Here is an 18,901-nt window from a genome sequence, read left to right as displayed (position 1 = left end):
GCGTAAGGTGCTGATCCTCCACCACTGGATCAAAGCCCACAGGGTACTGAAAGAAGAAAATCTTACTACCACAGTAGACCACACAGCGTCGGGTTGTGGTTAAGGATGGCAGGCACCCTGGTCCCTCGGACCCCCGTGCCTGCCCCTTCACCCACACTCCTTGTGGAGCACCCTAACCCCTATGTAGCTCTTGCCTCACAAGATGTTGATCCTTTTTTGGAGGATGAGGCCTTGCAGGCACATGATCAGGATCCCTCACAGGAGGATGCTGCATTACAGTTACAGGATGATTGCACCCTTGAGGATGATGTTGCACATTCGCATTGTCATGGTACCTCTCCAGTTCTGAGGACTAGCCCTGGCTTTTCCGCGGAGGTAAGGTTTACATCGTCAGATTTTCCCTCCCTTACCTATGCGAGACGTACTTCCGCCTCTAAAGGGGGTCCTTCGTCGACCACGAGATCTGGTCATTCCTACTCTGAGTCTTTATGAGGATTGTCTCTTGGAACATTCAGGGTCTTGGGGGTTTTTTTCCGCGTCGACGGAAACAAATTGTAAAAACCCAGCTTCATTGTGCAATCACAGGTGGACCTATGGATATATTGCTCTTGCAAGAGCATAAACTGGATGCTAGTCAGTGTGGGAGATCAGGCAAGCTTTTCTCGAGACACAGCTTTTGGTCACCGGCTGTTGGCACGAAGGGTGGTGTTTGTATCTCTGTTTCAGCTTTGATCTTGCCTTGCATCATTGGACATGGTGTCATTTTGCTTGCGAGAGCGCAGTGGATCCTTTTTATGCAGGGTACTACACGCATTGGTATTCTCAACCTCTATGCTCCTAACCATAGAGGTGAGAGGATTACCTTTTGGAAATTTCTCACTACATTGATGCCTCTTGCTGACCATTGGATTATTGGTGGGGATTTTAACATGGTTGAGATGCCAACGGATAAAAGAAGTGGACATGAGGGCTTCGTGCATCCTCTTGAAAGAGCGTCTTGGTAGAGGTTTATACTTTCCATTCATGGTAGAGATTGTTGGCATGAGGATGACATTTTGAGGAGTCCATCCACACTTCTTTATTCATGGTCTAACAGGAGAAGAGATGTAGGATGTATCTATGCACGGTTAGATTTTATGTGGATGATTGGGTGCTTGATAGAGGTGGACATACTTTGATTGCTACAGGCACCTCCAAATCGGATCATTGCCCAGTGGTTTTATGTATTAGAGATCCGAATTGCCATGGATCAGCACCCCATGTACGTATCCCTGATCATTTGTTTTCAGATGCAGAACTATCGCGTCGTATGCTTAATATTTAGAGATCTCATGACTTCTTACAGGCCCCTCAAAGCCTGGCCTCTGCTCTCTGTGATATTAGTGACTTTTATCACACATGTGCCCTGTCTAAGAGGCAAGAGGCCTTGGACTTAGAAAGGGCTATTAGACATAGATTGGCTGCCTTGCAGAAAGAGCACGAGAAACATCCTCATGCTCAATGGGTTGCAGATTCTTTATGTACTCTTAGAGCAGAACTTCATCACTCTCTTGAGCAACGCGCGGAGTATCGTTTCCATGCCCAGGAATCCTTTTGGACACAGATGGGTGGCAGATGTAACAAACATTTCTTTGCTTCTCACGGCCCATCTCATGCGAGAGATAGTCTCAGGCAGTTGCAGGATTCACATGGCACTCTTCACTCAAATCCTCTCATGGTTAGACAGATTGCCACCGATTTCTATTGCCAGCTTCTTAGTGCTGAGCCGCATTCTGATCTGAGACACAGGGCACAGAAGAAGGTTTGGAATGCATTGCCACATTTGATCACCGAGGAGATGTGTGCCGCTCTGGATGCCCTTTTTTCTATGCAGGAGTTCAGTCATGCTCTTCATGCCTTACCTCATAGTAAGTGTCCAGGGGAGGATGGGCTGAGATAACATCGGCTTTGCAGAAGATGTGGGACACAGGTTCTATGCCTTCTTCTCTCATTGAGGGGCTTATTTATCTCATTCCTAAGAGCGGGGATAAGACATTGATTGGCCAGTGGAGACCTATCACCTTACTTGGAACTGCCTATAAGATTCTTGCTAAGGCAGTGAGCATCAAATTGCAGCCAATTTTGCAGGATGTTATTCATGATACCCAGAATGGATTCTTACACGACAGGAGCATCTTTGATAACATTTTCTCGTTTTGGGAGGCCGTCGAATGGGCTAAAGCGAGCAATCAGCCCTTAGCCATTCTGCTCTTGGATTTTGAGAAGGCCTATGATAGAGTGGATTGGGACTTTCTTGGGGGTACTCTTAGTCATATGGGCTTCTCTCACAGATGGATCAAGGGAGTTTCATGCATGTATCGTGATGCCCACAGTAGAGTTCTTGCTTGCGGTGATGGAGGAGAGCGGTTTCAGATTTCTCGCTCACTACGACAGGGCTGCCCATTAGCCCCTTTATTATATATCATAGTTGCAGAGGCCACGAGCATCTTTCTCCGCTCCACTGCTGGTATTTCAGGATTGAGGTTGCCTCTTCGTAGTCATGAGGAGTTGGTTGACTCTGAGTTAGCTGATGACACAGCCCTGTTTTTGGAGGCTTCACATATATGCTTATGTTCCTTCCGGGTAGCACTAGAGGAGTTTTGTTTGGCAGCAGGGGCACTCATTAATTGGCACAAATCTGTTGGTTTTTGGGTTAGTGATTCACCGAGAGTTGATTGGGGTGCAGAGCTTGGTTTTACTTGGATCAGCAGAGGATATACTGCTAGATATTTGGGATGCCAAGTTGGGATTGATATTTCTCCTGCACAGCAGTTTGCTCCGGTACTTATGAGTATCGGGAAGAAGCTCCTCCATTGGAGCTCCAGGAAATTAGATTTAGGCTCCAGAGCTTTGGTGGCTAATCAGGTTTTGCTTGCCTCAGCTTGGTTTATTGCCTCTTGTTGGTGCTGCTCTCGTGCGTGCATTGGCCAATTGCGGAGATTGATCCAAAATTTTCTCTGGTCGGCGGGCTTGGATGGCACCTCAGACACTCGTGCCAAGGTAGCTTGGCTCACAGTTATTCAGCCCAAAAGAGAGGGGGGCTTGAATATTATCGATCTAGATGTTCAATGCAGGGCGTTGCTTTGCAAACTTGTGGTCAGAGGTTTCCTACCAGGCACTGAGCCTTGGAAGGATTTTTTCTTCTCTCAGATTTCCAGATGTACACCTAGGGTCGGGAGAGACTGGATGCCCAACACACGTGTTTTGTTCACATAGGCTGAAATTAGGACACCATCTTCCCCTCTTATTGCAGCCATTGTCAAAGCATGGAGAAGCATGAGATATTTTTTGCTTCCTAGGTCTTTGGACGAGGCTGACCGACAACCTATTATGTGGAACGAGTTCATTAGGGATTAGGCTGGTCGGCCACTTGGTGCATCTCGTTATATGCAATGGTCAAGATGGGAGAGATGCGCATACACAGTTCTTGCTTGGAAGACCTTTAAGAGTCTTCCGGAGGATCAGAGAGTTGCATCCACTCAGCATCTTAGGGGCTCTCGCATTCGTATTGATCAGATTGATGCAGCTATTCCGCATGAGTGGCTTTCTGGCACCTTTCACGGAGACTATCATCCGAGTTGGCTGGGAGTTTTTTCGAGGATAGGCATACCTCTGCAAGTCATTGCTCTGCCAGGCCAGGAGGATACAGATTTCTTCACGTATTCTATCATGCCTGGTGGGAGATTGAGGAGATGTAGTATGGAGGAGATCATACCAAATACTAGGCTTAGTCCAGTGAGGATTGTTGGTCGCTCGGGGAAGCACTGGTTCATTGACCCTTCTCCTCAGATAGTGACTCATGGCTCTTGGTGTTTGTGGCTATATGGTGGCAGTCCTATCAGATATCTTCAGTGGGATCTAGGAGAGTGGGAGTGGATTGATGCCTTCGATCCTTTGAAAAGCCTTCCTTTTTTCAGTTTCACCAGTTTCACTGTTCGGAATGCCAGGCTTCTCCTCACTCGACAGATGCATAGGATCCCTACTCTCAGGCCTCATTAGGAGAGCTATGATATTTCTCTAGTGATACAGTGCAAATATTGGCATAGACTTTGGCACTCATACAGAAGGAGCCAGATCTCTCATTTCTTTTGGTTATTCTTACATGGTGGTCTCCCCACCAATCTGTGGAGATTAGTTTTCGGTGTAGCACCTTCCTGTCCTAGATGTGCGGCAGATTCTGAGTCCGTACAACATTGTCTATGGGGGTGCAACATTGCACAGCAGATTTGGGGTCCTGTAGCCCAACTTATGGGCGAATTGAGTGGCCGAGCCATGCATGTGACTTGGGGGGCAGTTGCTTGGCTCTCCCAGTCCGGTCCGCAACTTTTTTATGAGGGCAGTGGTACAGATTCTATTTTTTTCATTCGGAGGTATTGTCCATCATGGTTTATTGCAGGATGTTTCTCACTCTGATTATACACCCCCTAGACAGAGGATTGACACCAGTTGGGAGATTATGGCCAGTACTACAGAATGGCAGATCTGGAGAGCTAGATGCACGGAGGCTATTGAGGGTGTCCAGATTTTTGGGTCTCAGTGGGGTGATATCATCCACAGTCTTATGGCTACTTGGGCTCGCATTCAGGGGCCCTCTCGTTCTGCGCAGGCGAAGCGTGTGATATTTATGTGGGAATGGGACCATGGCATCTTCTTTTCCTCTAGTACCACAGGTCTTACATGGCATCATGATGCTCCTCAGTGGTTGAAATCACCTTACATATTGGGGTGATTCTATTCTCTTTCGGCTTATAGCTGTGATTGTTGTATGTTTTTCTCATACTTAATAGAAGTCTCTTTTTGGGAAAAAAAAAAAAGCAGAGGAGGAGGCAGGGGAGGGGGCAGGGACAGGGGCGGAGGACAAGGTGGGGGCAGCAGAGGCACAGGCGGAGGGCAGGGGAGGAGGCTGGGGCAGCAGCGGGAGCAGCAGAGGTGGGAGCGGATGGTGGGGGGCAGAGGCAGGAGCGGCAGATGCGGGAGCAGAGACGGGGGAAGCAAAGGCAGGGCAAGGCGGTGACAGAGGAGGGACGGAGGCAGCAGAAGGTGGGGGCAGCTGAAGAAGGCAGGGGCAGCAGAAGAAGGCGCAGGCAGCAGAAGGCGGGGGACAGAAGCGGGGGCAGAGAAGAAGGCGGCAGGATCAGCAGCACGAGCCAAGTTCAGCAGGAGTCTGCTCTTCTTTTTGGTACTTGCCCCTGAAGGAAAAACACATCCCATAGCTGGATGCCTTGAAAGAACAAAATCCCATGGTCTGTTTTTATCCAGATATAGGTAGCATATGCTGCATAGGGGTAGGTAAGAAGACCAGTGAAAGGCCACTTCAGGGGTGGGGGGATAATATCTGAGAACTTTAAAGTTAAAAGTATACCTGTTCTATCATTGTACACCGATAAGAATAGTTCAAACAGTACCACACATTGAATGTTTCAACTATTATATTCATAGGGTAGTAATCAACTTGGCTTAGCCATTCATGTCTTCAGTAATTATAAGGTAGTACTCCAACTTTTAAGGCTTTGTTCTGCGTGTTTTTTTTGGTGGGGATAAGGGGATCAGCCTAATATCCGAGAAATTCTAAAGTTAAAATATACCTGTTCTACCATTTCCTCCTTGTCTTCAAGGAATTCAGTTCGATCAAGTTCACAGTCTTCAATAGGAGAGCTTACATTGACCTTTGAAATGCAGTAAGTACCATACAAAATCAAAACCAACAATAAACTCATTTGAGTACATCAGCATTGGAATAAGATCAACAGATCATAAGAAAACCCAATCATTGAAGGCTAATGTCTAGTACACGTACCCCAAGATCCCCTCCATTTGCCTCCAATAAACGACATATTTCCTTAAATCCATAATTCTTAGCATCAGACAAAGGCTGAAAAAACCCACATGTTTGAAAAAGATGAAGATTGAGTCTCCAAAACAAACATTTAAACATCAAATCCTTTTTTTTTGCTAGAGAATGAAGTTCTATGAAGTATTACCAAATTACAAAAGGTCAAGGATAAAGTCCTTTTAAAGCCTGAAACAAAGTCTTGCGGAAAAGAAGTGAGGCTATCATAACCAATCCAGCGAGTGGATATGCCATGAAGGCATTGCGGCTGCATATGTAAAGACAATACCATAGTCCCACCCTCTCACGAAGGAAGCTCTCCTGGCTACTACTGCAGGTGAGGAGAACGCAGCCATGAAGTTGTCTCCATGTAGAAGACAATGTGTCCCATGTGTAGGTCTCGGCAAAGACACCTGGGTCAGACCATACGCCCCATTACCCTTCCATATGGCCATGTGAAGCACCTCTATGGTCTCATAGATCCCTGTGTTGATCCTTTAGTGCTATAAGCTCCTTGTTGTGGTGCTCCTTCATCTCTACAAGCTCCTTGTCATGGCTCTCATAATTTTCCCCATGTGTTGATCCTTTAGTGCTGTAAGTTCTCCTTGTCTTGGTGCTGTAAGCTCCTTGTGGTGGTGCCCCATCTCTACAAGCTCCCTGTCATGGCTCTCATCAAGGAGCTTGAGGATCTCCTTGACACGTTGAAGCCATCCCGGCGGGTGTAGCTGACTATGGAATAGGTGGGCTGCTTTGTACTGATGTACATATCCATGCTGTTAATGACTTTCAATTTCCCTTGCCATTCCACTTCCCCGAGAGAGCCATCTTTGGTGAACTGTTGGTGTGCTGTTTTTCTGTATTTACAGGAATCATGAAGTGTTTCCCCTCATTTGGAAAATGTGACTAAAAATTTCTGTTTTTTGTTGTGTTTCAGATCTACAAGAAAATGAGAGGGAGAATATGCCACAATTAAAGCAAATAAGGAAAGGGGGAAATCAGAGAAGGGCCAAATCAATAGAGGGGAAAGTCAATCAGGGCCAAACAAAGACTAATTTACAGTTCAATTTTGGCAAATTTTGGGAGGGTTTTTTTTTCAAAAAGAGACTTCTATTAAGTATGAAAAAAACATAGAACAATCACAGCTTTAAGCCGGAAGAGAATAGAATCACCCCAATATGTAAGGTGATTTCAACCACTGAGGAGCATCATGATGCCATGTAAGACCTGTGGTACTAGAGGAAAAGAAGATTCCATGGTCCCATTCCCGCATAAATATCACACGCTTCGCTTGCGCAGAACGAGAGGGCCCTTGAGCCCAAGTAGCCATAAGAGTGTGGATGATATCACCCCATATAGTACTAATGCACTGAGACCCAAAAATTCTGACACCCTCAATAGCCTTCGTGCATCTAGCTCTCTAGATTTGCTATGCTGTAATATTGGCAATAATCTCCCAACTGGTGTCAGGGGGTGTATAATCAGAGTGAGGAACATCCTGCAATAAACCATGCTGGGCAATACCTCTACGAATGAAAAAAACAGAATCTGTACCACTGCCCTCGTAAAAAAGCTGTGGACCGGACTGGGAGAGCCAAGCAATTACCCCCCAAGCCACATGCATGGCTCGGCCACTTAGTTTGCCCATTTGTTGGGCTACAGGACCCCAAATCTGTTGTGCAATGCTGCATCCCCATAGACAATGTTGTGCGGATTGAGAATCTGCCGCACATCTAGGACAGGAAGGTGCTACACCAAAAACTGATCTCCACTGATTGGTGAGGAGACCACCATGTAAGAATAACCAAAAGAAATGAGAGATCTGGTTCTTCTGTATGAGTGCCAAAGTCTATGCCAACATCTGTGCTGTATCACTGGAGAAATATCATAGCTCTCCCAATGAGGCCTGAGAGTAGGGATCCTATGCATCTGTCGAGTGAGGAGAAGCCTGGCATTCCAAACAGTGAAACTGAAAAAAGGAAGGCTTTTCAAAGGATCGAAGGCATCAATCCACTCCCACTCTTCTGGATCCCACTGAAGATATCTGATAGGACTGCCACCATATAGCCACAAACACCAAGAGCCATGAGTCACTATCTGAGGAGAAGGGTCAATGAACCAGTGCTTCCCCCAGTGACCAACAATCCTCACTGGACTAAGCCTAGTATTTGGGATGATCTCCTCCATACTACATCTCCTCAATCTCCCACCAAGCATGATAGAATAAATGAGGCAATCTGTATCCTCTTGGCCCGGGAGAGCAATGACCTGCAGAGGGATGCAAAAAAACTCCTAGCCAACTCGGATGATAGTCTCCATGAAAGGTCCCAGAAAGCCACTCATGCGGAATAGCTGCATCAATCTGATCAATACGAATGCGAGAGCCCCTAAGATGCTGAGTGGATGCAACTCTCTGTGAATTAGATCAAAATTAAAATCAAACGAAAGATCAACGGGTCTATGAGATCAAAAGTATTAAAATAGTCCATAAAGTGACTGAATCATGGAAAACAGCCATGTAAGTGCTAATGGTACAATGAAAGTGGGTGCTCAAAAGGAATCAAAATGCCTGTATGTGAATTGCGGCGAAGCGATGCAAGCTCCCCATACTGCTGATCTGTGCACCCCTCTCTGTGCGCCCTTCACCTGTCTCCCTTCTCCTCACTGCCCTCTATTCAACAGCCTCTATCCTGCCCACTAGCCCCCCTCCCATTTCGCCCTCCCTCCTGCCTGCCTGCCCTCGTGCTATGCATTCCTAGCCTGCCCCACCTCCCCCCTCCCCCCCGCGCCCCCCCCCCCCCCCCTTGCTGTGTCCTTCCGCCCCCATTCCCCTTCTCATTACGTCTTCCTTGAATCCAAGTTTCGCCCTTGCTCCTCTGCCTGCCTTTCTCCATCCTGCCTGTCATGTTGCCCTGTTGAGCTGCCCGGCCTCCTCTTCTGCCCCTGTCCTCTTCACTGCCGTTTCCTCCCCTTCCTGCTTTCCTCTTTGCCTCCCTCCTCTTTGCTGCCCTTTCCTCTGCCTTGCTCAAGTATGGATGACTCTTAATCAGGGTTCAAGTCGGTGCCTTTTCCCAATTAGCATCATGGCTAATCGATCCCCTCTGGCTGGGTGAACCATCCAGTTCTCTCAAGGCGAGCTTGCGACCCTCTTTGCCAAAATCGAGAAAGACTCCAAGATGACACTCATTGGGAAAATCTTTGGCTCTTATCCCTCCCATATCCAGGCCCATGATTGGATCATTACCTTCCAACTTACCACTCCATTTTAAAGATGTAAGGCTACTTGAGAGAGGATTCTTCCAAGTAGACTTTGATGCAGAGGAGGCACCCTCAGAAGTGCTCAAGGGCAGTCCTCTCCCTTTGGGCCCAAGCAAGAGTTTCTTCCTACCCTACACCAGCTAATTCGACCCTATCGAAGAAGACCGGAACTGTTACCATATTACACTCAGATTCCCACGTCTCCCTCATGCTTATTGACCATTGTTGGAGGCCTTTGGGCTGGTACCACCGGTGCCCACCATCCCTCCTTTCCCACTTCTGCTACCCAGGTAGTCACTGCCTCCATTGATGCCGTTCCAGGGTTATGGTGTTGGCTTGTGATAGTTTTCATGCATATCTGCTAAGAAATCTCTAGCCGAATCAATATGAATACCCTTAAGTCCAACTGTTATTGGGGATCTAGATTGGTATCCTTACATCAGCATAAATGGACTATAACCAGTAGCCGCATGTTTAGCACTGTTATAGGCAAACTTGACCAAATCTCATAGTAGGCATATGAATGTATAGTGGTCTGTTGTCTCCACCTCCCCGGTCGTGCATACTCGTGCCTCCTCCCAAGGAGTACCCGCTGCTCTACCAAAGTCAACCTGTGGACAGTGTGATGATACTCTCAACTCATTGATTGGCGATCTGCATGGCATGTGACATGCGTTTTTTTTTTCTCAAGAAATAGATCCTTATCCTTCTATTAGTTAAAAGAAAAACCAGCCAACAGGCTGAAATACATGCTCAGAACCTCCCAAGGAGGAAAAGACACAAGTGAGGGTCTTGAAGGGAACTACCTCATACAAGAGGGAGAGAGGGGGGGGGGGAGTCAAACCAATGGCTTGTAGTGCCAAGTGGGGTCACCAACACTATCTGCGAAGAAGGGGCCCTGCTGCCCGATGCCAAGGAACACCTCTCAACATATCCACATGCGGTACAAATCTCCCTGAAGCTTCCCCCATTGACCGCAGAGCGTATCAATGATATCTATCTTGGCTAGGAGAGGGGGGCTGGTGTGAGGGAGGCCTCAATGGCCCGTTGCACCATGCCCACCAGATGTGCCATGCTGAAATGTTGTTCATGATCTCCCACCTTTGACAAGTGACAGGGACCAGGCTACTACTAGAGAGTCGGGGTGGGGATAGACTGTCCTGCCATGGGTGAGCTTGAGGGCCTGACTATCATCTGTCTCCTCATAGAGGAGGGCGGGTCTTGACTCTGTCACCCAAGCAACTGCCCCCCAAGTGATGATGCGGTCCTCTGCTGAACCTACTCACTCCCAAACACAATGTCGCTGTGGGTGGCCCCATCTCGTGCATTGTGCTGGACAGCTACCAATGGCCAGCCACATGCCAACTCCTAAACTTCTATGCATTACCTGCCAAAGGAAAAGACTGACCTTCCAAGGTTGAAAGCTATCCCACATTCGCTTCTAGCTAGGTGAGATGTCCTGGGAGGACTAGTAGTCTCCTGTTGAAGTGGGAGTATCGTCAATCTCGTGCATCTGGATCCTGGATCCGGAGGCCTAGCCGCCTTGCTGAGTAGTGGAAAAGGAGGGTGGTTGGGCTCCCTGACTGAAGTGGTCTATCAAGTCCACTCGCCTGGGTCCCACTCAATCTGCATCAAAGGCCGGCCCTCCCAGAGCTAGAGTCTTTGGGAAACCTACGCAGGGGGGAGGGGGGGGGATATGCCAGCGGTGCTCATCGAAGCCGATGATCCAGACCCTCTGGAGTGAGCCACTGCTAAAGTCCTGTGCTGGGGAAAGGGTCATACAACCATTACATCCGACTAAGAAAATGAGAGCTGGTCCCCCGTCTGAGCCTATTACTGCCAAAGGGAGCATGAAGGCTCCCACCCACGTTGACATGTGCTTATGAAAGTATTCATGGGTCACAATGAATCCATCCTCAAAAAATTGCACGAAGAACTAGAGCTTCATAGGGACCTTTGGTGGAGACACCCAGGTTCCGCTCATATGAAGCAGTATCAGGTCAATACGGATAAGACGGTTCATCACTTGCCTGGACAGATTCAAAAAACGAGAGTTTACTCGAAGAGGGGGGGGGGGGGTTGTGGATGGGGAGTGGTTGATCTAAAGGCTATGTTAGTCAAACCAGCTGACTACCCCGTGAGTACCAAGGCATGCTCTATCCCTCTCATGTAAGCCACATGGTGGACTTGAGGACCTCCTAGAAGGCGGTCTGCATCCAAAGCACACACACAGCATATGTATGTGATAGTCTGAAAAAGTGCATCTATGACTGGAAGGATGCTCCATAGTCAGCCAAGATAATCACATGAGGCTTGTAAAGGTTCTCCAAGGTAAACATATAAGACGAGACGATCTCCAGCTTGGCTCCTCTATACAACAAAGACCAACCAGCTCTCTCTCGGTATGAGGTGTTAAAGACCCATGATGCATGTTTTGCCAAGATCATCAGGTCTCTTTCAGTATGAGGTGTTAAAGACATGACGTTGGTTTTGCCAAGATCGTTAGATCTCTCTCATCATGAAAGATCTGCGATGAAAAAAAAAAAAAGAAAGTTATATTAAATGTCTCCTAAAGACCCAATGGGTCTATGAGACCAAAGTGCCCATTCTGAAGTGACTCCTCAAAATGGGGTGGAGCTCAGGTATCCTGTGGTGGACCCATGGGGTCCACTATGCCGATATCCTCTCCTTGGGCTGAGAAGAAACTGGTGGTCGGCTAGCTAGGAAGGAGGGGTGGTGTGGCTGTGGCTGGCACTCTCTTAGGAGTGTATCTCAGTGTCTGCGAAGTTCCAGCAAGAAGAGTCAAAGGCAGCAATGGTCCAGGAAGCCCATGATCCTGGATAATGGTCCAAAACCCTCACGGAAGAGACAGTGGTACCTCTGATGGATCTTATAGTACACAAGGCAGTGACAGGTATAGTGCTCCTCGGTCTCCACCCCTGTGTGGCATAATCTGCAGACCTCTCCTCCCGAGGTCTCCATATGAGCTCTCCATCTCTAAATGTGTGCTCTGCCTGCCCTGTTTCCACCCATAGGTGCTGTGAGAGGACCCGTAGCTCGCCAATCACAATCCACATGGTATGTGGCCAGTAAATACATAGGTAGCGTGGCTGCCAGATGAAGCCATCCTCTATGAGCCTCAGGAAATGATCTCTGTAGAAGTGCATCTTTGGTGGGAGAGCTCGGAAGGTGCAATGCATGTGCTGTGTATGTGGAGGCTAAGGAGGTTGAACTGAATAGTCCGGTTGACATCCTCATGGGAGAGCTAGAGAAAAGGGGATGGCATTGAAGTTTGCCAATAGAAGCACTTCACCCAGGCAAGAGAACTCCAGGATATCATGGTAGAGTGGTAGGAAAGGTGACTGGCCATGCCGCTTAGCATAAGGGGAGTGGTGCGGTGGGAAATGGCATACTGCAATATCGATAGCTCTCTCTCCAGTCAGTTGTAGCTGCACCAATAGGTACCATGTTTCCTCGTCCTTCAAGACGAAGCTAAGAATCTGCGTGAGATATGATCTGTAGAAGACCGCAACGCCTCCTGAACCTCGTACCCCTCCTGACTTTGCTACTCGGACCATCTACTAAGCTCATGCTCCAAAATCGAACCATAAATCTTGGCCAAGGTGTGACCAATCATGATAGTCCTATAGTTGTTGGGGTCCATGGGGTCACCTGCTTTCAAGATAGGTACAATAGTATTCGATGACCAACTGACGGGGAAGCCCTCACATAAAGCCCTGTTAAACATGTGAACCAGTAAAGGGGCTAGCGTGTCCCTAGCATGGGAGAAATGCTCGGTGAGGAGTCCATCATGATCCTGTGCTCTCCCAGTCTGCATCCTGTCAATAGCATCTCTCACCATGCTGAGGTGAAAGAAGGAAGAGTGTGGGAGACGACGTTCGGGTGGATGGGGGAGAGGTGGTTGCTCGGGGACATGGTAGAGAGAGGTGGCATAGGTGTGCCAGGTGGTGCTGGGTGAAGTAATCAGAGTTGGAAGGCGATGATCCTGGAAGATCCTCCAGGCCTACTTACAGTCCCTTCCAAGAAATAGCTAGTATAGCTCCTGCTCAAGCCTGGCTAGGTGGGCTCTCTTCTTTCTCCGTGTGAGACGTCGAAAGATCACTCGTGCTTGTTGGTGAGTGGTGGATCCTAGTTCCATCTCCCGATATAGATGGGCTCGGGTATCACGACATTCCTCGTCGTACCAGCTATTCTGTGGGACAGTCCCTCCTGGTGATGTAGGAGTGGCTCTGGAGTGTGGGAAGGCGGCTGCAGCGGACGTATGGAGGGTGGCTGAGAGGTGTGTAGTAAGCTCCTCAAGTGGGATGTGGGGGTCGAGGTCGGAGAGGATGCGGTAGACGTGATCAGAATAGATGGAAGAGGTCTCTCTGGCGAAGTGGTATCTCGGACGGTGATGGGGCAAAGCAGGTGGTTGCATGGTGTATCGGCATGTGAGGGAGAAGGCCAGGTATGCATGGTCGGCTGCAACACCAATGGGGCGAGGAGAGATGGTAAACTCCGGAATGAGTGGGATCAGAGAGAGGGATCCCATTAGATAGTCCACTGTACTAGCTCCATGTCCGAAGGGGTAGGAGGTGAAGGAGTTGGATCTAGGCCATCTAGCCAGGACATTTTAAATGGCTAGCCTATGAGCCCCGCTGAGGGCTAAGAGATACTCTCCATATTCTGTGCAGGCTGCTGTATCCTGTGATGTCCGCTCTAGATTCGTACCCACCATGTCAATCTCCTAGTACATGGGATCGTTTGTCTCAAAGAAGGGTACCTGTGCACCTGCGGTGCGGGCATTGAAGTCTCCAGCCAGGAGGATGTCCCCTAGATTGGAAAACTTCATAATGTCACCATAAAGGGGCAGGTACGGGGACTCTCCATGGGTGGCATATTTAGAATTGGAGGGTGCAAAGTAGCACATTGCAAGGTAGATGTCTCGGGCCCCCTCTGTCTGGATCCTTACCCACAAAAACCGTGTGGCCTCATCCCGTCCGACCGCTTGTATCACATGTTAAAGCTCCTCCTTGTATAGTAAAGCCAGCCCTCCCAACCCCGGGGTACCTCCTAGTGTGCGTGGGTGTGGGCGGTGAACAGACTCCCATCTGTATCCTCTCACCTCTGGAAGCTGACTCCCCTGGCACTGATGAGTCTCTGTGTATAAGACTAAGTCTCTTCCTCTAAATGTCTCCTCGAACAGACCTGCATCTGTCCTCAAGGCGCCATTGCAGTTCCAAACTGCAATCTCTAGCTTGGTCTCATAGGTCTCGCACTGTCATTGGGCACGTCGCTCAGTGATGATCACCCTCCCATCTCTGTACACTGCCCATTTCCCTGCCTTCCGTGCATCCAAGAGGCGTGCCATGCACTCCCTCCTGTATGCCACCTGTGCTAGTATGAGATCGTCTTCGAGGTAAGTCTTCTCCTTTTAGTGCCCGCCTTTTGGTAAGGAATACTTGCCTCGCCTCCAACCCCGCAAACTTGAGGATGAGTGCGCGTTCCTTGGTGGTGTCTTTGCCCACCCTCCATGCCTCGACGAAGGGGGTATCAGCGATTTCCAGCTTTCTGCATAGTGCTATGGCGTCCTCTTTCGGCGAGGCTCCTTCCTTCCATCCCACCACTCTCACATTCAGTGCCCTAATCTTCCTTCTTTGCTCCTCTTCGAGTGTGTCATTGATGATGTTTGGGGATGATGGTGGGCTCTGTTGCTTCTTGGCAACCTCAATCCAGCTGCCCGCTTCTTCCACTTGTTTCTGTGTCTTCTTAATCACCTCGGCCCATGTGGTTGCCTCGTTTGCCTTCTTCTCCTCTTGTTCCTCGAGGGTCTTCATTTGCTCTCTAAGTGTATTCAGCTCATCATTGAGGGATAGTTGAATCTCTCCTTTGAATTGAGTACATGTCCTCAAGGTCTCGTTTTCCACTCTAAGGGTGGCAACTTGGGCCTCCAGTTCCGTGATTAGTGAGGTATGGTGGCTGGTTTTTGCATCCAACATTTGGACCATTTCCTCCTGCATCTTGCTTAGCTGAGTTGCCATGTATGCCTGCACGTCTGCCTTCCACCTATCCATCTCCTCTTGCATGGAGGCACGCAACTCATGCCTAAGGTCATCACTATCCTTATTCTCCCCGAGCTTCTTTTGCAGGTGCTCAACGTCCATATCCTGCATTTTGCATACTTCTCTCATGGTGGTCAGGCATGTTTTGGTATGGGTGTCGCCGATCTTGTGTGTGCTCGCCCAAATCGAGTTGTATTTCCTCTCCTTCTCACCTCTAGTCCTTGTTGCCCCGGCGAGCTGTCCATGTTGGACTGAAGGGGTCCCCCTTCTAGTACTGATTTTGCTCCTCAGCTGGTGGCCCCCATAGATGGCCAGCTGCAAGTGGGGGCAGTAGCAGATAGGTATGTTGTTGCCTTGGGGGCCTGAGCAAGGGCTGGTGGGGAAAGGGGACAGAAGCGTAGAAGCGAACAGAATATGGGACGACCAGGGAAAGGGGACAGAAGCGCAGAAGCGAACAGAATATGGGGCGACCAAGAGCAAAGCGAACAGAATGTGGAGCGAATAGGGGGCGACCAGGAGCGAAGCGACTAGAGGCGAGGGGCGAATAGAAGTGAACAAGGGGGCAACCAGAAGCGAAGCGAACAGAATATGGGGCGGCCAGGAGCGAAGCGAGAGAGAGAGAGAGAGAGAGAAAGAAAGAAAGAAAGAAAGAAAGATTTTATTAACGTCTTCCAAAAGACCGAACTCGGCCTATGAGACAAATCGGTGTACCTGTATGGAGTATCCTCTGTCATCCCAACAAAATGAAAAAGTACTGAACTAAAAAGCTGAATCTGGGTGTGCAATAAATACAATGAGAGAGAGAGAGAGAGAGAGAGAGAGAGAGAGAGAGAGAGAGAGAAATGAAATGAAATGTTATATTAACGTCTTCAAAAGGCCAAAGTGACCTATGAGACCAAAGTTACAACCATGTGACATCTGATACACTGTCTAGAAAAGAAAAGAGATAGCCCCACAATACATCAGTAGGGGGGAAGCTAATGCTACTAGTCAAAATGGGGTACATGAGTACATGGATACATGGACACATGAATACATGGATACTAGAGGCCGAACTCGACCTATGAGACAAATCAATGTACAACTGTCAATGTATTCTGGATGTCCAGAAAAAAAAAGGGCAAAATGAACATGAAATAAACTATGAAAGTACTGAGCTAGTGGGGGGGTGTGATGGATGGAGCACTACTACTAGAGGCTCAGTATGCAACCTATATGCGCAACGTATACAAGATTGCAATGCAGATCTATCTAGCTCCAACCAGTACCATAATGGGGGTGTAATATGTGATACATAGGCGATGGCGAGGCAAAAATACCTCCAAGCATGATCTCCAGGTGTGAGTGTAAGTGAGCTAGCCGCTCCTGGATATGGTGCTGATGTCGAGCCCGTATCTCTGTGATCTCCTTCGGATGTAGCCTGGGAGTCTGGGAGCCTGGTGCTCTCGGTCTCCGTCTGGCTCGGAGGTCTGTAGCGCGCTGAAGTGTAACCCCCTCCTGTGTCAGGATAGGCACTGAGATAGATCTCTGGAAGAAATCAGTGAGCTAGAGCTATCGCCCACCTCTCCCTGTGGTATAAGTCCGTAGAGCAGTGTCTCTCTGTGGCGCTGTGTCTCTAGCAAGAACTGGCTAAATCTGCGCTGGTCTACGGACTCCATGATCTGGCGGAGTGAGGGATGTCCACTGAAGATGGTGATACTCTCTCTAATGACACTATATGCTGTGCATCTGCATACATAATGTTCCTCACTCTCAACATCCTCTTGGCATAGTTTGCATATCCTCTCTGCTCTGGGGATCCGTGCTACCCTACCTGCCTCAATATCAAGCTGGCGTGATGACACTATGAGCTAGCCAATCACCACTCGGGCATTGTGAGGCATGTACACATCCACTCGGGCATTGTGAGGCATGTACACATCCATGTATCTAGGTCTCTGTATGAATCCATCCGCTGAGATACGCATAAACTGATCTTTGTAGTATAACATCTTTGGCGGTAGAGGCTGACTGGGTGTAATCCAAGTCTCTTGAGTGTATTGCTGTCATAAATCCTGTCGAAGGACTCTGTTCCTCTCACTTTCACAGAGCTGGATGTGTGGTGCATGTATATCATACTGGAAAGGTGGCAGGTGATCTATGTCAAGACCATGCTGAGTGAGCCACTGTATCATCTGTGAATACCATGATCTCCTATCTCCACTCCCTGCGAGCTGCCTGCACGCCTCAAAAGCTCTATGTGAGAGTCGATCTAATGGCATGTCTCTGATCCTCTGTATGAATCAGATCGTCTGGAAGAGGGCCTCTACTAGCATAGGAGGTGCAGCAAACTCCGTCCGGACAATGTCATGTGGGACGGAGGGTTTGCTGCCGGATCATCCGTGAGAGCATGAGAATCCGAGGCCTCTCTATCTGAGACCATGTGGAAGTGGCGAGCCCAGGTGCCCATACTGCTGCAACATACATCAAAGCAGGGGTGACTAGTTTGTCAAACAACCACCCCTTCATGTGGGGCTCCTGTAAGTGTGCCTGGTGACACTGTCTCTCTAGCATGGCCAGAGCTGCATACCCTCGTGCGAGTCTATCCCTGGCTGTCTGTGCCATAGTAAATCTTCCTGGCGGAGTCGTAAATGTAATCCGCAGGTACACATATGAGTCTACCACCTCTACGTGTCCTCCTGCTAGTGTGAAGATGGCCTGTCGTCGAACCGGCCATGAGGTGTGGAAAATCATGGCCTTGGTTTTCCCAAGGTTCACTGTAAGCCCCCTCTGTGTGCAGAAGTCATGGAGTGCATGGAGATGGTGCCGTAGTCCCATCCGCGACTTGGAGACCAGAATAATATCATCTGCATATAGCATAATGTGGACTTGTGTACCTGAGATGTCTACCCCGTCCCCACCACCGTGACCAATGAAGTCAGCCACCTCATCGATGTATAGCCCAAATAGTGTAGAAGAGAGTGGGCATCCTTGCTTCACACCTATGGTGCTAGCAATATAATCAGATAGCCCCCCCGGGGCATCGTATGCGCCCGAAGACCTGCTCATATAAAGCATAGATGCCCCAAACCATCTCTAATGGGATCCCCAATGACTGTAGGCACTGGAAGAGTCTCTCTCATGGCACCGTGTCAAATGCTTTGCGGAAATCCACAAAGGAGCAGTATAATCTCTTCTCCCGCGCCCTAGCTTGGTCAATCAGACATCTCAGAGTGAATATATGGTCAATAGTGGAGAAAGCTCGTCAGAATCCAGCCTGCCTTGGTGCTCACCTGAAAGTGAACCTGCGAGCACATCCTCTCCAAACCACCCAGGGCTGCATGTGCTCTAGTCAATCTAGTCTTTGCTGCTCTCCTCATCGAAAACACTGGCCCACTGAATACTACCCCAAGATATGTATATGCATCTGTATACTCCACAATCTCCTGCCCATATGTAAATGTGGGAGCTGATCGCCTAACCCACTGTGGCGTGGTGTTAAACACCATAACCTTGGTTTTGCCAAGGTTGACAGACAATCCACTATCATGTGCAAACTCATGTAAAGCATCCAAATGATGCTGCATACCCTCAGGGGAGTCAGAGATCAACAAATATCATCAGCATATAACAATAGTGGGATCCATGTACCTGCTAGCTGGGCTCCTCTGTCCCCCAATCTCTCAATGTAGTTAGAAGCCTCATCCACATACATACCAAACAATGAAGGAGATAA

General features: G+C 48.7%; 1 protein-coding gene across 3 annotated transcripts in view; it reads right to left on the bottom strand.

The window, feature by feature from the left end:
• LOC147635528 (serine/threonine-protein kinase VIK-like) overlaps positions 1–18,901 on the bottom strand; it is a 141,601-nt gene that overhangs the window by 73,118 nt on the left and 49,582 nt on the right. For 2 of the 3 annotated variants that reach the window (XM_086802859.1, XM_086802862.1), the window contains 2 exons: positions 5,837–5,911; positions 5,625–5,705 (listed from right to left, as the gene is read on the bottom strand). In XM_086802859.1, the coding sequence (XP_086658985.1) occupies positions 5,625–5,705; positions 5,837–5,911 (156 nt within the window). The remainder of the gene's footprint in view (positions 1–5,624; positions 5,706–5,836; positions 5,912–18,901) is intronic. The other variant, XM_086802861.1, reaches the window with a different exon arrangement.

This window comes from Cibotium barometz, chromosome 9 (genome assembly GCF_041138505.1).
Source record: "Cibotium barometz isolate CiBa-2024 chromosome 9, ASM4113850v1, whole genome shotgun sequence".
NCBI classification, from domain to species: domain Eukaryota; kingdom Viridiplantae; phylum Streptophyta; class Polypodiopsida; order Cyatheales; family Cibotiaceae; genus Cibotium; species Cibotium barometz.
This window is presented reverse-complemented; position numbering and strand designations above follow the sequence as displayed.